Genomic DNA, 14,407 nt, shown 5'->3' with positions numbered 1-14,407 from the left:
CCTAGAAAATTTAAAATTAATATGTGATTTTCATTTTATTTCCATCGGATAGCACTGATCTAGAGTGGAATCACTATCTTACCTCCCATTTACTTATTACCCTACCATCTGGCTTTTTTACTCTCAACCAAACTGCTTTTGCTGAAGTCCCCAAAAAGCTCCAAGGGACACATTTTAATCTCTATGGCATGTGACATTACTGACTTATTAGTAAACATACTCATGACATAGAAACATATAAAGTACAAATACCCAAAAACCACTGCTGTTGAGTCAATTCCAACTTATAAGCGACCCTACAGGACAGGACAGAACTGCCCCATAGGGTTTCCAAGGCTGTGAATCTTTACGGAAGCAGACTACCATGTCTTTCTCCCGCGGAGCAGCTGGTGGGTTCAAACTGCCAACCTTTCAGTTAGCAGCCGAGCGCTTTAACCAGTGCACCACCAGGGCTCCTGAAAGTAGAAATGAGAAAATAAAAATCATCCATCATCCCACCACTTAGTGATAAGCACTACTAACTGTCTTTCTAGTCTTTTCCTTTTACTTGTATATACACATTTAAAAGCTTAACATATTAGTTTCAACTATTCTTAAGCAACCCAAAAGATCTATTAATGGATATACAATTTTTTAGCAACAAGTACATTTCATACTCTCCATATATACTATTTTCTAGCCTACATTAACACTATATTGTGAACATCATCTTATGCCTTTAGTATTCTTCCATCATATTATTCTACAATGTACCATACTTGATACCAAATTCCTATTAATCATTTATTTTTAACATTACACTGTTATAAATAACACAGCAATAACACTATATTATGAGTAACTGAAAACATCATGAGTATGTTCTCTAGGTATCAATTCCTAGAAGTTGAAATATTAGGTCAGAGTAAAGCAAACTTTTTTTTAATTGTGCTTTAAGTGAAAGTTTACAATTCAACTTAGTTTCTCATACAAACATTTACATACACGTGGTTATATAATCCTAGTGGCTCGCCCCATACTGTGACAGCATACTTCTCCCTTCCACCTCAGATTTCCATGTCCATTCAACCAACTCCTGACCCTCTCTGCCTTCTCATCTCACCTCCGGACAGGAGCTGCCCATTTAGTCTCATGTATCTACTTTGGCTAAGAAGCACACTCTCCACGAGTATCATTTTATGTCCCATAATCCAGTCTAATCTTTGAAAAGTTGGCCTCAGGAATGGTTTTAGTTTTTGGCTAACAGAGAGTCCAGGGGCCATATCTTCCAGGGTCCCTCCAGTCTCAGTCAAACCATGAAGTCTGGTCTTTTTACCAGAATTTGAGTTCTGCACCCCACTTTTCTCCTGCTCCATCAGGGACTCTGTTGTGTACCCTGTCAGGGTAGTCACTGGTGGTAGCCAGGCACCATCCACTTCTTCCAGTCTCAGGCTGATGAAGTCTCTGGCTTAGGTGACCCTTTCTGTCTCTTGGGCTAATATTTTCCTTGTGTCTTTGGTGTTTGTCATTTTCCTTTGCTCCAGGTGAGCTGGGACCAATTGATGCGTATTAGATGGCCGCTCACTACCTTTTAAGACCCTAGACGCCACTCACCAAAGTGGGACGCAGAACATTTTAATAAACATTGTTATGCCAGTTGACCTACATGTCCCCTGAAACCATGGTCCCCAGACTCTTGCCCCTGCTACTCCGTCCCTCAAAGTATTTGGTTGTATTAAGGAAACCTTTTTAGCTTTGGTTTAGTCCACTATAATCCTGGCCTTGTTCATCCTCCAGTGAGTATCAGCTGTACCACCACATAGACACTTTCCCAACAAGCTCCCCCAGCAAGGCACTTAAGTGAACTTCTCCACCATTCAACAGGTCATGGACTTGTTCTCTCCAAAAAGGTCTGAAACTCAGTGGGGTGGGGAATTCTTCCCGATGTGTTTCTGCTTTGGTGTGCTCTGCCTCAGTCCAAAAGGTACTGATTGTTCCCTATGTCAACTATTCCTGTATTCTTTAGAGCTCTCTTCATCTCTTACTGGAGCCCTGATGCCACACTGGTTAAGTGTTTGGCTGCTAACCAAAAAGTCATTTGTTCGAATCCACCAGCTGCTCTGCAGGAGAAACATGTGGCAGTCTGCTTCCATAAAGACTGTGTTGGTACTGTTAGGTGCTGTCAGGTTGGTTCTAACTCACAGCGACCCAGTCCTGCTCCATCCTCACAATCGCTGCTATGTTTGAGCCCAATGTTGCAGCTAGTGTGTCAATCCAACTCGTTGAGGATCTTTCTCCTTCTCACTGACCCTCTACTTTACCAAGCATGATGTCCTTCTCCAGGGACTGGTTCTTCCTGATAATATGTCCAAAGTGAGACGAAGTCTTGCAAACCTTAAAAATCCTACAGGGCAGTTCTACTCTGTCCTATAGGGTCGCTATGAGTGAGAATCGACTCACTGGCAATATGTTTATTTGGGTTTTATCCCTTAACAGGTGATCACCTGAGTTAATAATTCTTTGTTAAATTTCCTGTTTAAATTACAGTGCGGTTTGTCTCCTGAATGGACTCTGACTAATGCACTGTCCTATAGACATCATATAACTGGAGTTTTCTTCCACATAATCTCTATTTATTTGGAAAAATGTATTATGTTTCACACATCTTCAATTACATTTTTCCTATATTTATATGAGTTTCCTATTAATTTTACTGATGTATCATTAAGAATTAAAATGTTAAAAAAAACAGAACTAAAATATATACAAAGTTAATAAAACCATTCCCGAGGCCAACTCTTTAGACAAAGATTAGACTATGGGACATAACATGATACTTGTGAAGAGTGTGCTTCTTAGCTGAAGTAGATACATGAGACTAATGTGCAGCTCCTGTCCAGAGGTGAGATGAGAAGGTGGAGAGGGTCAGGAGCTGGTTGAATGTACATGGGAACCCCGGGGTGGAAAGGAGAGTGTGCTGTCAGAGTATAGGGAGAACAACTAGGGTCACATAACAATATATACATAAAGTTTTATATGAAAGATTAACTTGAATTGTAAACTTCCACTTAAAGCACAACAATAAAACAAAGAAAAATTAAGATTTAGCAGAAAAAAAAATATGCAAAGTAAAAAAAAAAAAGAGACAGGAAGGTTTGATAATGTGATCCCTTTTTGTGGAAGTGTAGAATGTTTATTCCATGTACATGTATGGGGTAGGGTTACAAGGGAATGTTTCACCTGCTATGTTGCATTTTCTATATAATTTTTAATTGTCTTACAATAATATGTATTACTTTTATAATCAGAAAAAAAGAAATATATATAAATTTTTTTTTTATTGTGCTTCAGGTAAAAGTTTACCACTAAATTAATTTCTCATACAAAAGTTTATACACATATTGTTATGTGAGATGAGATGCAATCCCTGTAATGTGACAGCACACTCCCTCTTTCCACCCTGGGTTTTCCGTGTCCATTCAACCAGTTTCTGTCCCTTCCTGCCTTCTCATCCTGCCTCCGAACAGGAGACGTCCATTTGGTCTCGTGTATCTGCTTGAACTAAGAAGAACGCTCTTCACAAGTATTATGTTTTATAGTCCAGTCTAATCTTTGTCTGAACAGTGGGCTTTGGGAACAGTTTTAGTTCTGGGTTAACAGAGCCTCCAGGGGCCATGGCTTCAGGGGTTCCTCCAGTCTCAGTCAGACCATTAAGTATGGTCTTTTTATGTGAATTTGAGTTCTGCATCCCACTTTTCTCCTGCTCCACCAGGGACTCTCTATTGTGTTTCCTGTCAGGGCAGTCACTGTTGGTAGCCGGGCACCATCTAGTTCTTCTGGTTTCAGGCTGATGGGAGTTGGCTGATGTGGCCCTTTTGTCGTCCGGACTAATATTTTCCTTGTGTCTTTGGTGTTCTTCATTCTCCTTTGCTCCAGGTGGGTTGGAACCAATTGATGCATCTTAGATGGCTGCTCGCAAGCTTTTAAGACCCCAGACACCACTCACCAAAGTGGGATGCAGAACATTTTCTTATGTTTTCTTGTTATGCCAATTGACCTCAATGTCCCCTGAAACCATGGTCCCCAGCCCCCAACCCCAGCTACTCTGTCCCTCAAAGTGTTTGGTTGTGTTCAGGAAACTTCTTAGCTTTTGCTCTGGTCCAGTTGTACTGACTTTCCCTGTAGTGTGTATTATCCTTCTTTTCACCTATGATGATACAAATAGATAAAAATTTTAAAATTTTTTACATCAAATTTATTGTTGCCCTATGTGTGATTTCCTTCTAGAATGGCAGCCAAAATGAAGAGTCACCATGCTGAGGGAACACGTATATTCAAATTAACTCAAATCTAAAACCACTTGCTATTTTATTTGTATTAAATAACAGCTACCATTTGCTGTGCTAGGCACTGTACCGAGCACTTTAGTCTGCACGAGAACCTGATGAGGTTCTCAAACCTGCACCTCAATTTTGCTGGTGAGCAAAGTAAGGCAATATGACTATGCAGAGGTCACAGAACGGGGCAGAGCCATGATCTAAGTGCAGGTGTGGGTAGATTCAAAATCTGAGTATTTTTCTTAGACTGTTATATAAAAATTAGAGAATAATAAAAGGCAGAATATAATCTATGTTACATTTCCTAGGGGAAAACAATAACTATTACAGAAAAAGTAGGCTCTGTGTTGGGTATCGGGAGGCTCCTGTTGGTACAGTTAACACACCTGACTGCTAACATAAAGGCTGGAGGTTTAAGTCCACACAGAGGTACCTCGGAAGAAAGGCACAGTGATCTACTTTCAAAAAAATCAGCCATTGAAAACCCTATGGACTATATGAATCATGGCCTCATCTACCCAGAGACCAGAAGAATTAAGATGGTGCTCAGCTACCACTACCAACCATTCTAATCAGGGTCACAATAGATGGACCCTGATAGAATGGGAGAAAAATGTGGAACAGAACTTCATGTTCCTAAAACAAAAAAATCAGATTTACTGGACTGGTTGAGACTGGAGGTTTCCTCGAGACTATTACCCTGAGATACTCTTCAAACCTCCAACCGAAACTAACCTGAGGTCACCTTGTAACTACGTAACAGATTGGTTCATAAAATAAAGAATATCATCTGTATGTACTGTACTCCTTTAAAAAAATCACCTACATGAGACCAAACAGTCAACAATTGCTTTAACACAAAGATGAGATTTTAAGGGGGCAGAGAACTAGATTAATGAAAACAACCAGAAAAGAAATAGAGAATATTCACTCACTGTGAAGAATGTAACCAATGTCACTGAACAATTTGTACAGGAATTGCTGAATGGGAACCTAACCTGCTGTATACACCTTCACCAAAAACACAATGTATTATTAATCAAAAAAAAAAAGTAAGGAAGAAAGAAAATCCTATGAAGTACAGTTCTATTCTGACACATATGGGTTGCCATAAGTCAAAACTGACTTGACGGTAACTGGGTGGGTACGGGGTATTACAAAATGGGTAAGATTTAAATAATGAGTGTCATGGATTGAATTGTGTCCCCCAAGAGACCAGCGCCACAGAGCAAGAGAGCCGAGTGCCTTTTGGCCAAAGTTTACTGGCAGAGTAGGGTGCCCCCAGGAACTTATTGGTAGTGCTACAGAGCTTTGGACCACTTGCCCCAGTAGGATAGATGCTGGCGGAGAGGCCCGAGGGGCCAAGAGACAAGGAACCAGGAAGCAGAAGATGAAGAGACAAGGAACACAGGAAGCCGAGCTGCCTCAGTCTCAAAAAGGGTATGGCTACGACCTCTGGGGTTTCAAAGGGTGGAGCCATGGCCTCCGGTGTTTCTAAGGGTGGAGCTGACACTCAGATGGACTAGGAGAATGGTGCCCAAAAACCGAGGGAGCAGAGTTGCTGTCCCAGTAGACCTGGAAGGCAGAGCTGAAGCTCAGGGCCAAGGGGTCTCCACTCAGAATCTGGAGAGTGTGGCCAATCCCTAGAGCCTGGAGGCCCTGGCCATTGTGTAAATTGTCTCAGAGAACAGAGGATTATTTTCAAAGCCTTGAGGCCTAATGTAACGTGTTCTGCTGACTTGCTTGGTGCCTGTTATCCCTTCTTTTCCCTCCAGTTTCTCCCATTTGTAATGGAAATGTCTAGCTTGTGCCTGTTCTGCCATTGTACCTTTGGAAGCAGATAACTTGTATTCTAGATTTCACAGATGAAGACGAATTTTTGGATTTTGGACTTGGAGTTGATTTAAGACTTTTTCTATGATATGATGGGGTGAATATGTTTTACATGAAGCAAGGACATGAATTTTGGGGGGCCAAAGGATGGAATGTCATGGATTGAATTTTGTCCCCCCAAAATATGTGTTTCAATCTGGCCAGGCTGTAATTCTCTGTATTGTGTGACTGTGCACCATTTTGTAATCTGATGTGATTTTCCTATGTGTTGTAAATCCTACCTCTGTCATGTTAATGAGGCGGGATTAGAGGCAGTTATGTTAATGAGGCAGGGCTTAATCTACAAGATTGGATTCTGTTTTAAGCCTATCTCTTTTGAGACAGAAGAGAGAGAAGTAAGCAGAGAGACAAGAGGGCCTCAGTATCACCAAGAAAGCAAACACCAGGAGCACAGTGCGTCCTTTGGACCTGGGGTTCCTGTGCAGAGAAGCTCCTACTCCAGGGGAAGATTGATGAGAAGGACCTTCCTCCAGAGCCAACAGAGAAAGATAGCATTCCTCTGGAGCTAATGCCCTGAATTTGGACTTCTAGCCAACTTGACTGTGAGAAAATAAAACTTCTCTTTGTTAAAGCCATCCACTTGAGGTACTCCTGTTATAGCAGCACTAGATAACTAAGACAATGAGACACAAAGGATTCCAGGTTGGAGTGACAAGTACAAAGACATAGGTAACCACAGTATATTGAAGATATCTAGGGAAAAGGATAAGAAGTGAATGGATGTGGTGGAGGACTTTAAATGGGGATAAAGACTACATCTGACAAGAAATGAGAAATCAGGGAATTCACGATCAGACTGCATACGTCGATGTATTTTAGGCTGAATAGAAGAGGGAGAGAGAAGGCTGTAAAACCATTTCGGATGCTACTGCAACACTCAAACATGACATGATGAAGGACTGGAACAGGAATAAATAAACCTGAAATATTTCAAAAAATGAATGAATTATTAGGGCAAAGGAAAAGATTAAAGAGGAGGAATTTGTTATTATTATACCAAAGCTTCAAGCTTACATGAGAAAGACAATTATCTCATTAAGAGAAATAAAATTGATGAAAAAGAGAAAGTTTATGCGATAGAATTCTATCCCTGGGTACCCTCTATTTCTGACTGTTATCGTACAATGTTCCCATACTCATCACCCTTTCCATTATCTTTAGTTTCTCTCCTTGGTGGCTTCTTCCCCTGTACCTTCTAGAAGACTTAGATCATTCCTTCTACCTTTGAACAAACGTTTACTACCTGTAATCTCAGTTTTAGCAATAATTCTATTTTTCACCTTTTCATTGTCATGTTTCATAAAGTAAGAATGATTTACACATACTGCCCCAATTCTCTTCCCTCTTACCTTCTGTAACTGCCTTACATTCGAATAAGCACTATGAAGAAGAACTAAAACATCATCCAATATATTAGTCTTTTCTCAGTTTTCATTCCATTTAGTCTCTCTAGAGCATTCTCTTCTCTTTTTCCAACCAAAGTCCCTTCATTCTCATTACTTCAAATATCACTGCTTCTATAAAGATTCTTCCACATTTTCAGCTGAATCAGAGCACCAGTTTAACACTAGCCATGAATCAGGGCTTAAAAACAAAAACCCAGGTCCTGCCTCTGCAGATTCTGGTGCAGCAGAAATGGAACGCAACCAGAGCGTCTGTCTTATAAAGTTCCACGGGTACAACAAAAGTTGAGAACAACTAAAACTTTAGGCAGGAATTTTCATCTTATCTTTGAATCCTCTGCTAACACCCTCATGAGTTTCTTTCTCTCTCTCTCCCTCTCACACACATCCACTTGCCTTAATAATTTTAGGAGTCTGATCACTTAAAGAATTAAGAGATTTTCAGGGAAAGGTCACATCATAGAGAGAGAGTATGCGATCATTTGAAAAGGTCAAAACAACATACCAATCTTCCCGTCTCTTCCACCTATAAAAGGAACAACATTCTGAAACTTTGGTTTCAGGATCTTTTTATACTCTCAAAAATTATTGAGGACCCCAGAGGTTTTGTTTCTGTGAGTTATGTTTATTGATACTTACCATACTAGAATTGAAAACTAAGAAATCTGAAAACAATTCATTTTAAAACAATAATAAACCCATTTAAAAACAACAATAAACCCATCACATGTAATGTAAACAACATATTTTTAATGAAAGAAAAATTATTTCCCAAAACAAACAAAAAATGTAATAGGAAGAATGGCACTGTTCTACATTTTTTTCCAAATCTCTTTAATGTCTGGCTTAATAAAAGACAGCTAGATTCTCATATCTGCTTTTGCATTCAATCTGTTGTAATTATTGCACGTAATGTAGCATCTGGAAAAGTCCACTGTACACTCATAAAAGAATTAGACTGAAAACACAATGTCTTATTATTATTATGAAATAGTTTAACTTAAGTCTTAGGGATTCCTAGGGGTTCCCAGATAATATTTTGGGAACTGTTGCTATATAGTATTCCACCACTGAAGGACATTTAGGTTGTTTCTACAAGTATTTACTGAGTGCCTAAATTATATTGTGGGCACACAGTGAGGAAGACTTCATCAACTTATTTGTTCAGCCATCAAAAAAATCTGAGGTATATGCCAATGGCTCTGTCCTACTTGTTCTTTTAACTTAAATTAACATCCTTATTGACATTACAGTGTGGAAATCTGTACTTTTCCTAGCCAATCAGAGTTTAAAACAATCCCCTATCTCTCTGTACATTCAATAGCAGCAGCTGTTCTATTTTAGCCCATCATATGTAAGTGGAGTACAAGTGCAAGCTCAATCTTACGAGATCCTAAGCTATCCCTAGATATCATTTATCTCAAGGCTTAGATCATAACCCCTATAAAAGGAAAGGCTTTCTGATCCTTCATGGCCCAGATCATATTTCACCATATCCATTAAATCACCTCTGATCATCTTAGCACAAAATTCTTATTTAAAGTCCTATAGTACTATCTGAATTTCCCTTATGACATTTCTCACATCTTGTTTTTCTTGTAGTTATTTGCATGTCTATTATCTCTGCTACTAGAAGTTAATTCCTTGAAGTAAAAGACCTCATTTTTCCATAACCCCAGAACTTGGTCAGTTCAGAGCGTTTATCAGGTATTTAACATAAGGTTAGCATAAATGAATATATTTCTGGTTTATATGAACTGAAGAGTTATTTTAAAACAAATCAGATAAAATATGGTATGCTGAGTGACACTAACAAGAAATCTTGAAATTTACATCACTAGAATTAAACATTCATTTGTTACAGCTAAATATCTGGCACAAAATTTGCTTACTTAGATTTAAGTGTTCAAGAAATTAGGGAAGAATAAATTTTTTTTGTAGGGTTTAATCTTAGTTATAGACATACTGTGAAGATACGTTGGCATGTTAATTGTTAAGCATAGAATTGATAATGTTCAACCCACTGGAAATTATTTTTTATGTTTTTCAACATATAAGATCAACTTAGGAGCTAGTTTGTCAAACATCTTTTCATACATGTGAAAAGGATCTAAATAAGCCAAGGTTTATTCCAGGATACTGATATAACTGCTAAAAATGTTAATGAGTCATATATAATAGTATTCAGTTACTATCTTAAGTCCATTTTGGAACAAGGTGAGTATAAATAAATAAGCTTTCACAGTACCAAAAATAATAGCCTAACTGTATATGTAGAGTTGAAGATAGTCAGATCACATCTAAAGCAATCAATTCTGAGTGTCATCTTTGGAGGATCCAATAAATCTGGATAATAAGAGTCTGGAAGTCATTTTCTATGTGGAATGTAATAATAAAATTTAAAAAATTTTCACATAGAAAAGGGAGTTGCTTCCTATAACTTTGTAGAATAGGTCCAAAAATTCACTGCCATCGAGTCAATTCTGACTCATAGCAACCCTACAGGACAGAGCAGAACTGCCCCATAGGGTTTCCAAGGCTGTAAATCTTTAAGAAGTAACAGGTAAGCATGCTTTAATTCAAATAAAGAGAATTTTCTAGTAATACAGCTACCTCCAACAACAGAATATGTTGTCTTGTGAAGTGGTATGCTCTTTGACTGAATGTATTTAAGCTGGAGTTAGGTAGTCATCTATCAGACACACTGTTAAAGGGATATCTCACTGGGAAGGGGATAGGACCCTCAAGATACGTAAGATTGTTTGCAATTCCATACCCTCAGTATAATTTAGACTATTTATAAACTGAAGCTACTTTGAAATAATGTTTACAAGAAACAGTGCTATCACCTACTTAAGGTAATAAATTTTTACCAGGTTTTAAGATCTAAGCAAAAAAGAAGAAATCATAAATCACAAAAAATATACTTCTTCCATGCTTTAAGTATGTGTTAAAGACAGCATACAATAAACCCATAAATAACAGCTTTTTATTAAAGTTTACTTTTAAAACTTACCAGAATTCTGTTGGATTCCCCACCGCACTCTCATCCTGAATTGCCGGGCACCACTTTGCTGGAGCCTTCTGTTTAGTCTTGGAAAATTCTGCTTCTTTCCTTCTTTTCGATTCAATTTGATGATATCATCTATGTGATAGAAGATGCCACAATTATTTTCATTTTAGCTTAACGACTCAATTATTCAGTCTCATTTTCTAACTGATATGATTTCCTATGTCCCTAACTTCCTTCCGACTTTGGAACCACTTCCAGAAGCTAATAATGATAAGAAGAAAAGGTCAGATCAGCCACTGAAGCTCTGGAGGAAGGTTTTATAGGAAAAGTTCAAATCAATAGCCCAAAGCAAATCTACCGATTAATCAAGAGTTCTATTATCCATAGTATTTCTTTCCCTCATTAGTGTAAATAAGCAAAAACCTGTTTATAAAATTATTCATACTTTCAATAATCACAGATCTTTTTTTTTAAAGATGATTACCTTTCAAAAAAACCATAGGCAGTCAAATAATAAATAAATCCTTCAGTTAAAAGACTAAATGTCTTAATTTAATTCAACAAATATTTATTGACCACACACTATATACAATGAATCTATGTGCCAGGCTGTGCTGTAACTGGAAGAAACAAAAAAATATGGTCTCCATTCTCAATAAGTTTAAGATTATTGATGGAAATAGACATGTAAATAGCAAAAACAAAACAAAACCGTATGAGCGCCATAATAAAGGTACCATACAAAAAAATACTACTGGGTTTCCGCTCCTCTAGCAAAATAATTCAAGGTTACTTTATTTTTCTTTCTACACTGAACTCTTTTTAAGTCTCATCATTTCCAAAAGCACTTTCAAACTGCTGCCAAGGTAATTCACAAACATCACACTGCTCTAATAACAGAGACCAATGTGAAAATGAGGAAACTAAACGTGCTCCAGATTCCTGTTTTTTTCTGTCAAAGGAGGTTACTAGAAGCCAAAAATACTCATTTAAGAAACACTCAAACACTTCCTGCAGAGTCTCCAACTCCAACATTAATTTTGATGATTGATAATGCAAACAAACCAAAGAAGTCACATATGGTCAACAACTTAATAAAACTTCACAAAACTAATTAACCTCAGTATTTTTCTAAACTGTTCTAAGAACAAATAATCTAACAAGCACCTAGGTCAATATAATCAGTCTTTTCTGATCAGAGAAGAAAATAAAGATTTCAAACAAAGAATCTTTCTGATACATTACTACTGTACCTTTCCCATCTGTACTCTTGAAGACTATTAATCACGTTCAAATATTCGTATAGAATATTTCAAATATACTCAAAGTACTTTGTTATCTTCTTGAGATTAATGCTCCAACAATGAAGAATTCATCAAAGTTAGACACTCCAAAACAGTTTTTTTTTTTTTTTTTTTAAATAAAAAGGATTCACGAATAGCAGATATAAGCAAAAACCAAACCATTGCCATAGAGTTGATTTCAACTCAGCGACCCTATAGGACAGAGCAGAACTGCCCCACAGGGTTTCCAAGGCTGTATTCTTTACAGAAGCAGATTGCCACACCTTTTTCCCGCAGAGTGACTGGTGGGTTCAAACCACCAATCTTTTGGTTAACAGCTGAGCACTTAACCACTGTGACACTGGGGCTCTTTTATCAGATATAAGGACATGTTAATTTCTCAACAAGCAGAAAGGGAATAGTAAGAAAGACAATGCTTATGAAAAACTACTTTTCTTTAACAAGGTACTACTTACTCGTCACCAGAAGTCTGAAATCTCAGAGCCATGATAGAGTACGTACAGACACACAAATGTGCACGCACACACATGCGCGCGCACACACACACGAAGCAGTGTACAATTTAGACTAACCAGATAAATTTTAAAATAGAGCATATATCTAAACATAATTAAAAATAGTAAAGCATATCAAATATAAAATTGTTTTACATTTAAACATTTTATTACTTAAATCCTCAACCAAGTTACATGAGCTATTATAACAGAGAGTATTTGTCCAATCTAAATGGAGAAAATGGCTTTCTCCTCCCAAACAGTGGACAGGGCAAATATCAGACAAAAAAATGGTATGAGAAGGAAAAAAAAAATCCATCACAATAAGCTACTTTATAAAAAACTTTCTTCCATAGCACTAGGGGTAAACATGGTAAAAATAATAGTAGTAATAGTAACTGAGTACTAACATACATAATACTTTAGCATGTATTAATTTAATCCTCACAACAATCCTATGACATAAATTGTTATCGTAATACTCATTTTACAAATTAAGAAACTGATCCACAAGGAGACCAGCTATTGGTAACCTCTGTAGGTATTCCATATGAATATTTACATAATCCTAGTAGAGCCAGGATTAAAACAAAACCAGAAAACCATGTTCTAAAATCTCTGCAGATGTGATAAATGAAATATTCACAAAGTATAATAACTGTCAAAAGCGACACCATCTCGTTATCTCATCTCTGTAAAATTTTCATTAAAAGGAAAGCACCTGACAGAATGCTGTATGTTCTTGTGGGAGAGAAAGAGACTAAGCTCTATTTTAGCTCTTCACAGCACTTCATTTCTACCTTATCTGCCTTCAAAGAGAACTGTCCCCTTAGTTTTCTTCACTTGAACACCCTAACCACCAAACAAAACACAAAAACAAACAAACAAAAAAATGTATTGGTTATGAAACCTCTATAGTTTAGGGCTCTAGAGCCAGATAAAAATCTTGCCTCCACCACTTACTCCTTGTGTGACTTTGGGCAAGTTACTTAATTTCTCTATGCCTCAGGTTTCTGTAAAATCGGAATAACAACAATGGCTTATACAACATACATACATATTATTTAGTGCTTATTGTGTACCAGGTACCATTCTAAGCAGTTTACATATGCCTATTAACTCATTTAATACGTAACAGCAATTCCGTGAAGTACATAAGCACTATTACCATCAGGTTTTAAGACGAGGCACACAGAAGTTAATTTGCCCATGATCACATGGCTAGTAAGTAACAGAGGCAGGATTTGACTGAAGTAGTGTGGCTCCCTGGTGGCCAGTGGTTAAGAGCTCGGCTACTAACCAAAAGGTCAGCAGTTCCAATCTACCTGCCCTCCTTGGAAACCCTACGGGGCAGTACTACTCTATCCTATAGGGTCACTTTGAGTTGGAATCGACTCAACAGCAACGGGTTTAGTGTGGCTCCAGATTCCATGCTCTTTATCACTAGAGAGGTCCCTGGGTGGCACAAATGGTTTGCAGTTGGAATAGACTCACTGGCAACTAATAACACTACCAACTGAAAGGTTGGCAGTTTGAACCCACCCAGCAGCACTGGGGAACAAAGGTCTGGCAATCTACTTCCATAAAGATTACAGCCAAAAAAACCCTATGGAGCACAGTTCTATTCTAACACACATGGGGTTGCCATGAGTCAGAATCCACTTGATGGCAACAGGTTTGGCTGTGGTTTATCACTGGGAGTACATACCTCATAGGGTTATTATGAGGTTAAACACATATGAAATACTTAGTTCAGTGCCTGGCAGTAATAAGCACTCAGTACTCTTCACCGAAGGAGCCTTGGTGGCTCAGTGGTTAAGCATTTGCTGCTAATCAAAAGGTTAGCGGTTCGAACCTACCAGTTGCTCCTCAGGAGAAAGATGTTGCAGTTGACTTCCCTAAAGATTTACAGCCTTGGAAACCCTATGGGGCAGTTCTGCTCTGTCCTATGGGGTCACTATGAGTAGGAACTGACTTGATGGGC

The 14,407-nt window shown here is 38.0% G+C and overlaps 1 protein-coding gene across 1 annotated transcript in view; it reads right to left on the bottom strand.

Moving 5' to 3' along the window:
• Nucleotides 1–14,407, bottom strand: part of FYTTD1 (forty-two-three domain containing 1) — a 35,197-nt gene that overhangs the window by 18,259 nt on the left and 2,531 nt on the right. Inside the window, exon 2 of the mRNA XM_004373601.2 lies at nucleotides 10,629–10,757. Coding sequence (XP_004373658.1) covers nucleotides 10,629–10,757 — 129 coding nt within the window. The remainder of the gene's footprint in view (nucleotides 1–10,628; nucleotides 10,758–14,407) is intronic.

The sequence above is a fragment of the Trichechus manatus genome, unplaced genomic scaffold (genome assembly GCF_000243295.1).
Source record: "Trichechus manatus latirostris isolate Lorelei unplaced genomic scaffold, TriManLat1.0 scaffold00026, whole genome shotgun sequence".
Lineage (NCBI taxonomy): Eukaryota > Metazoa > Chordata > Mammalia > Sirenia > Trichechidae > Trichechus > Trichechus manatus.
This window is presented reverse-complemented; position numbering and strand designations above follow the sequence as displayed.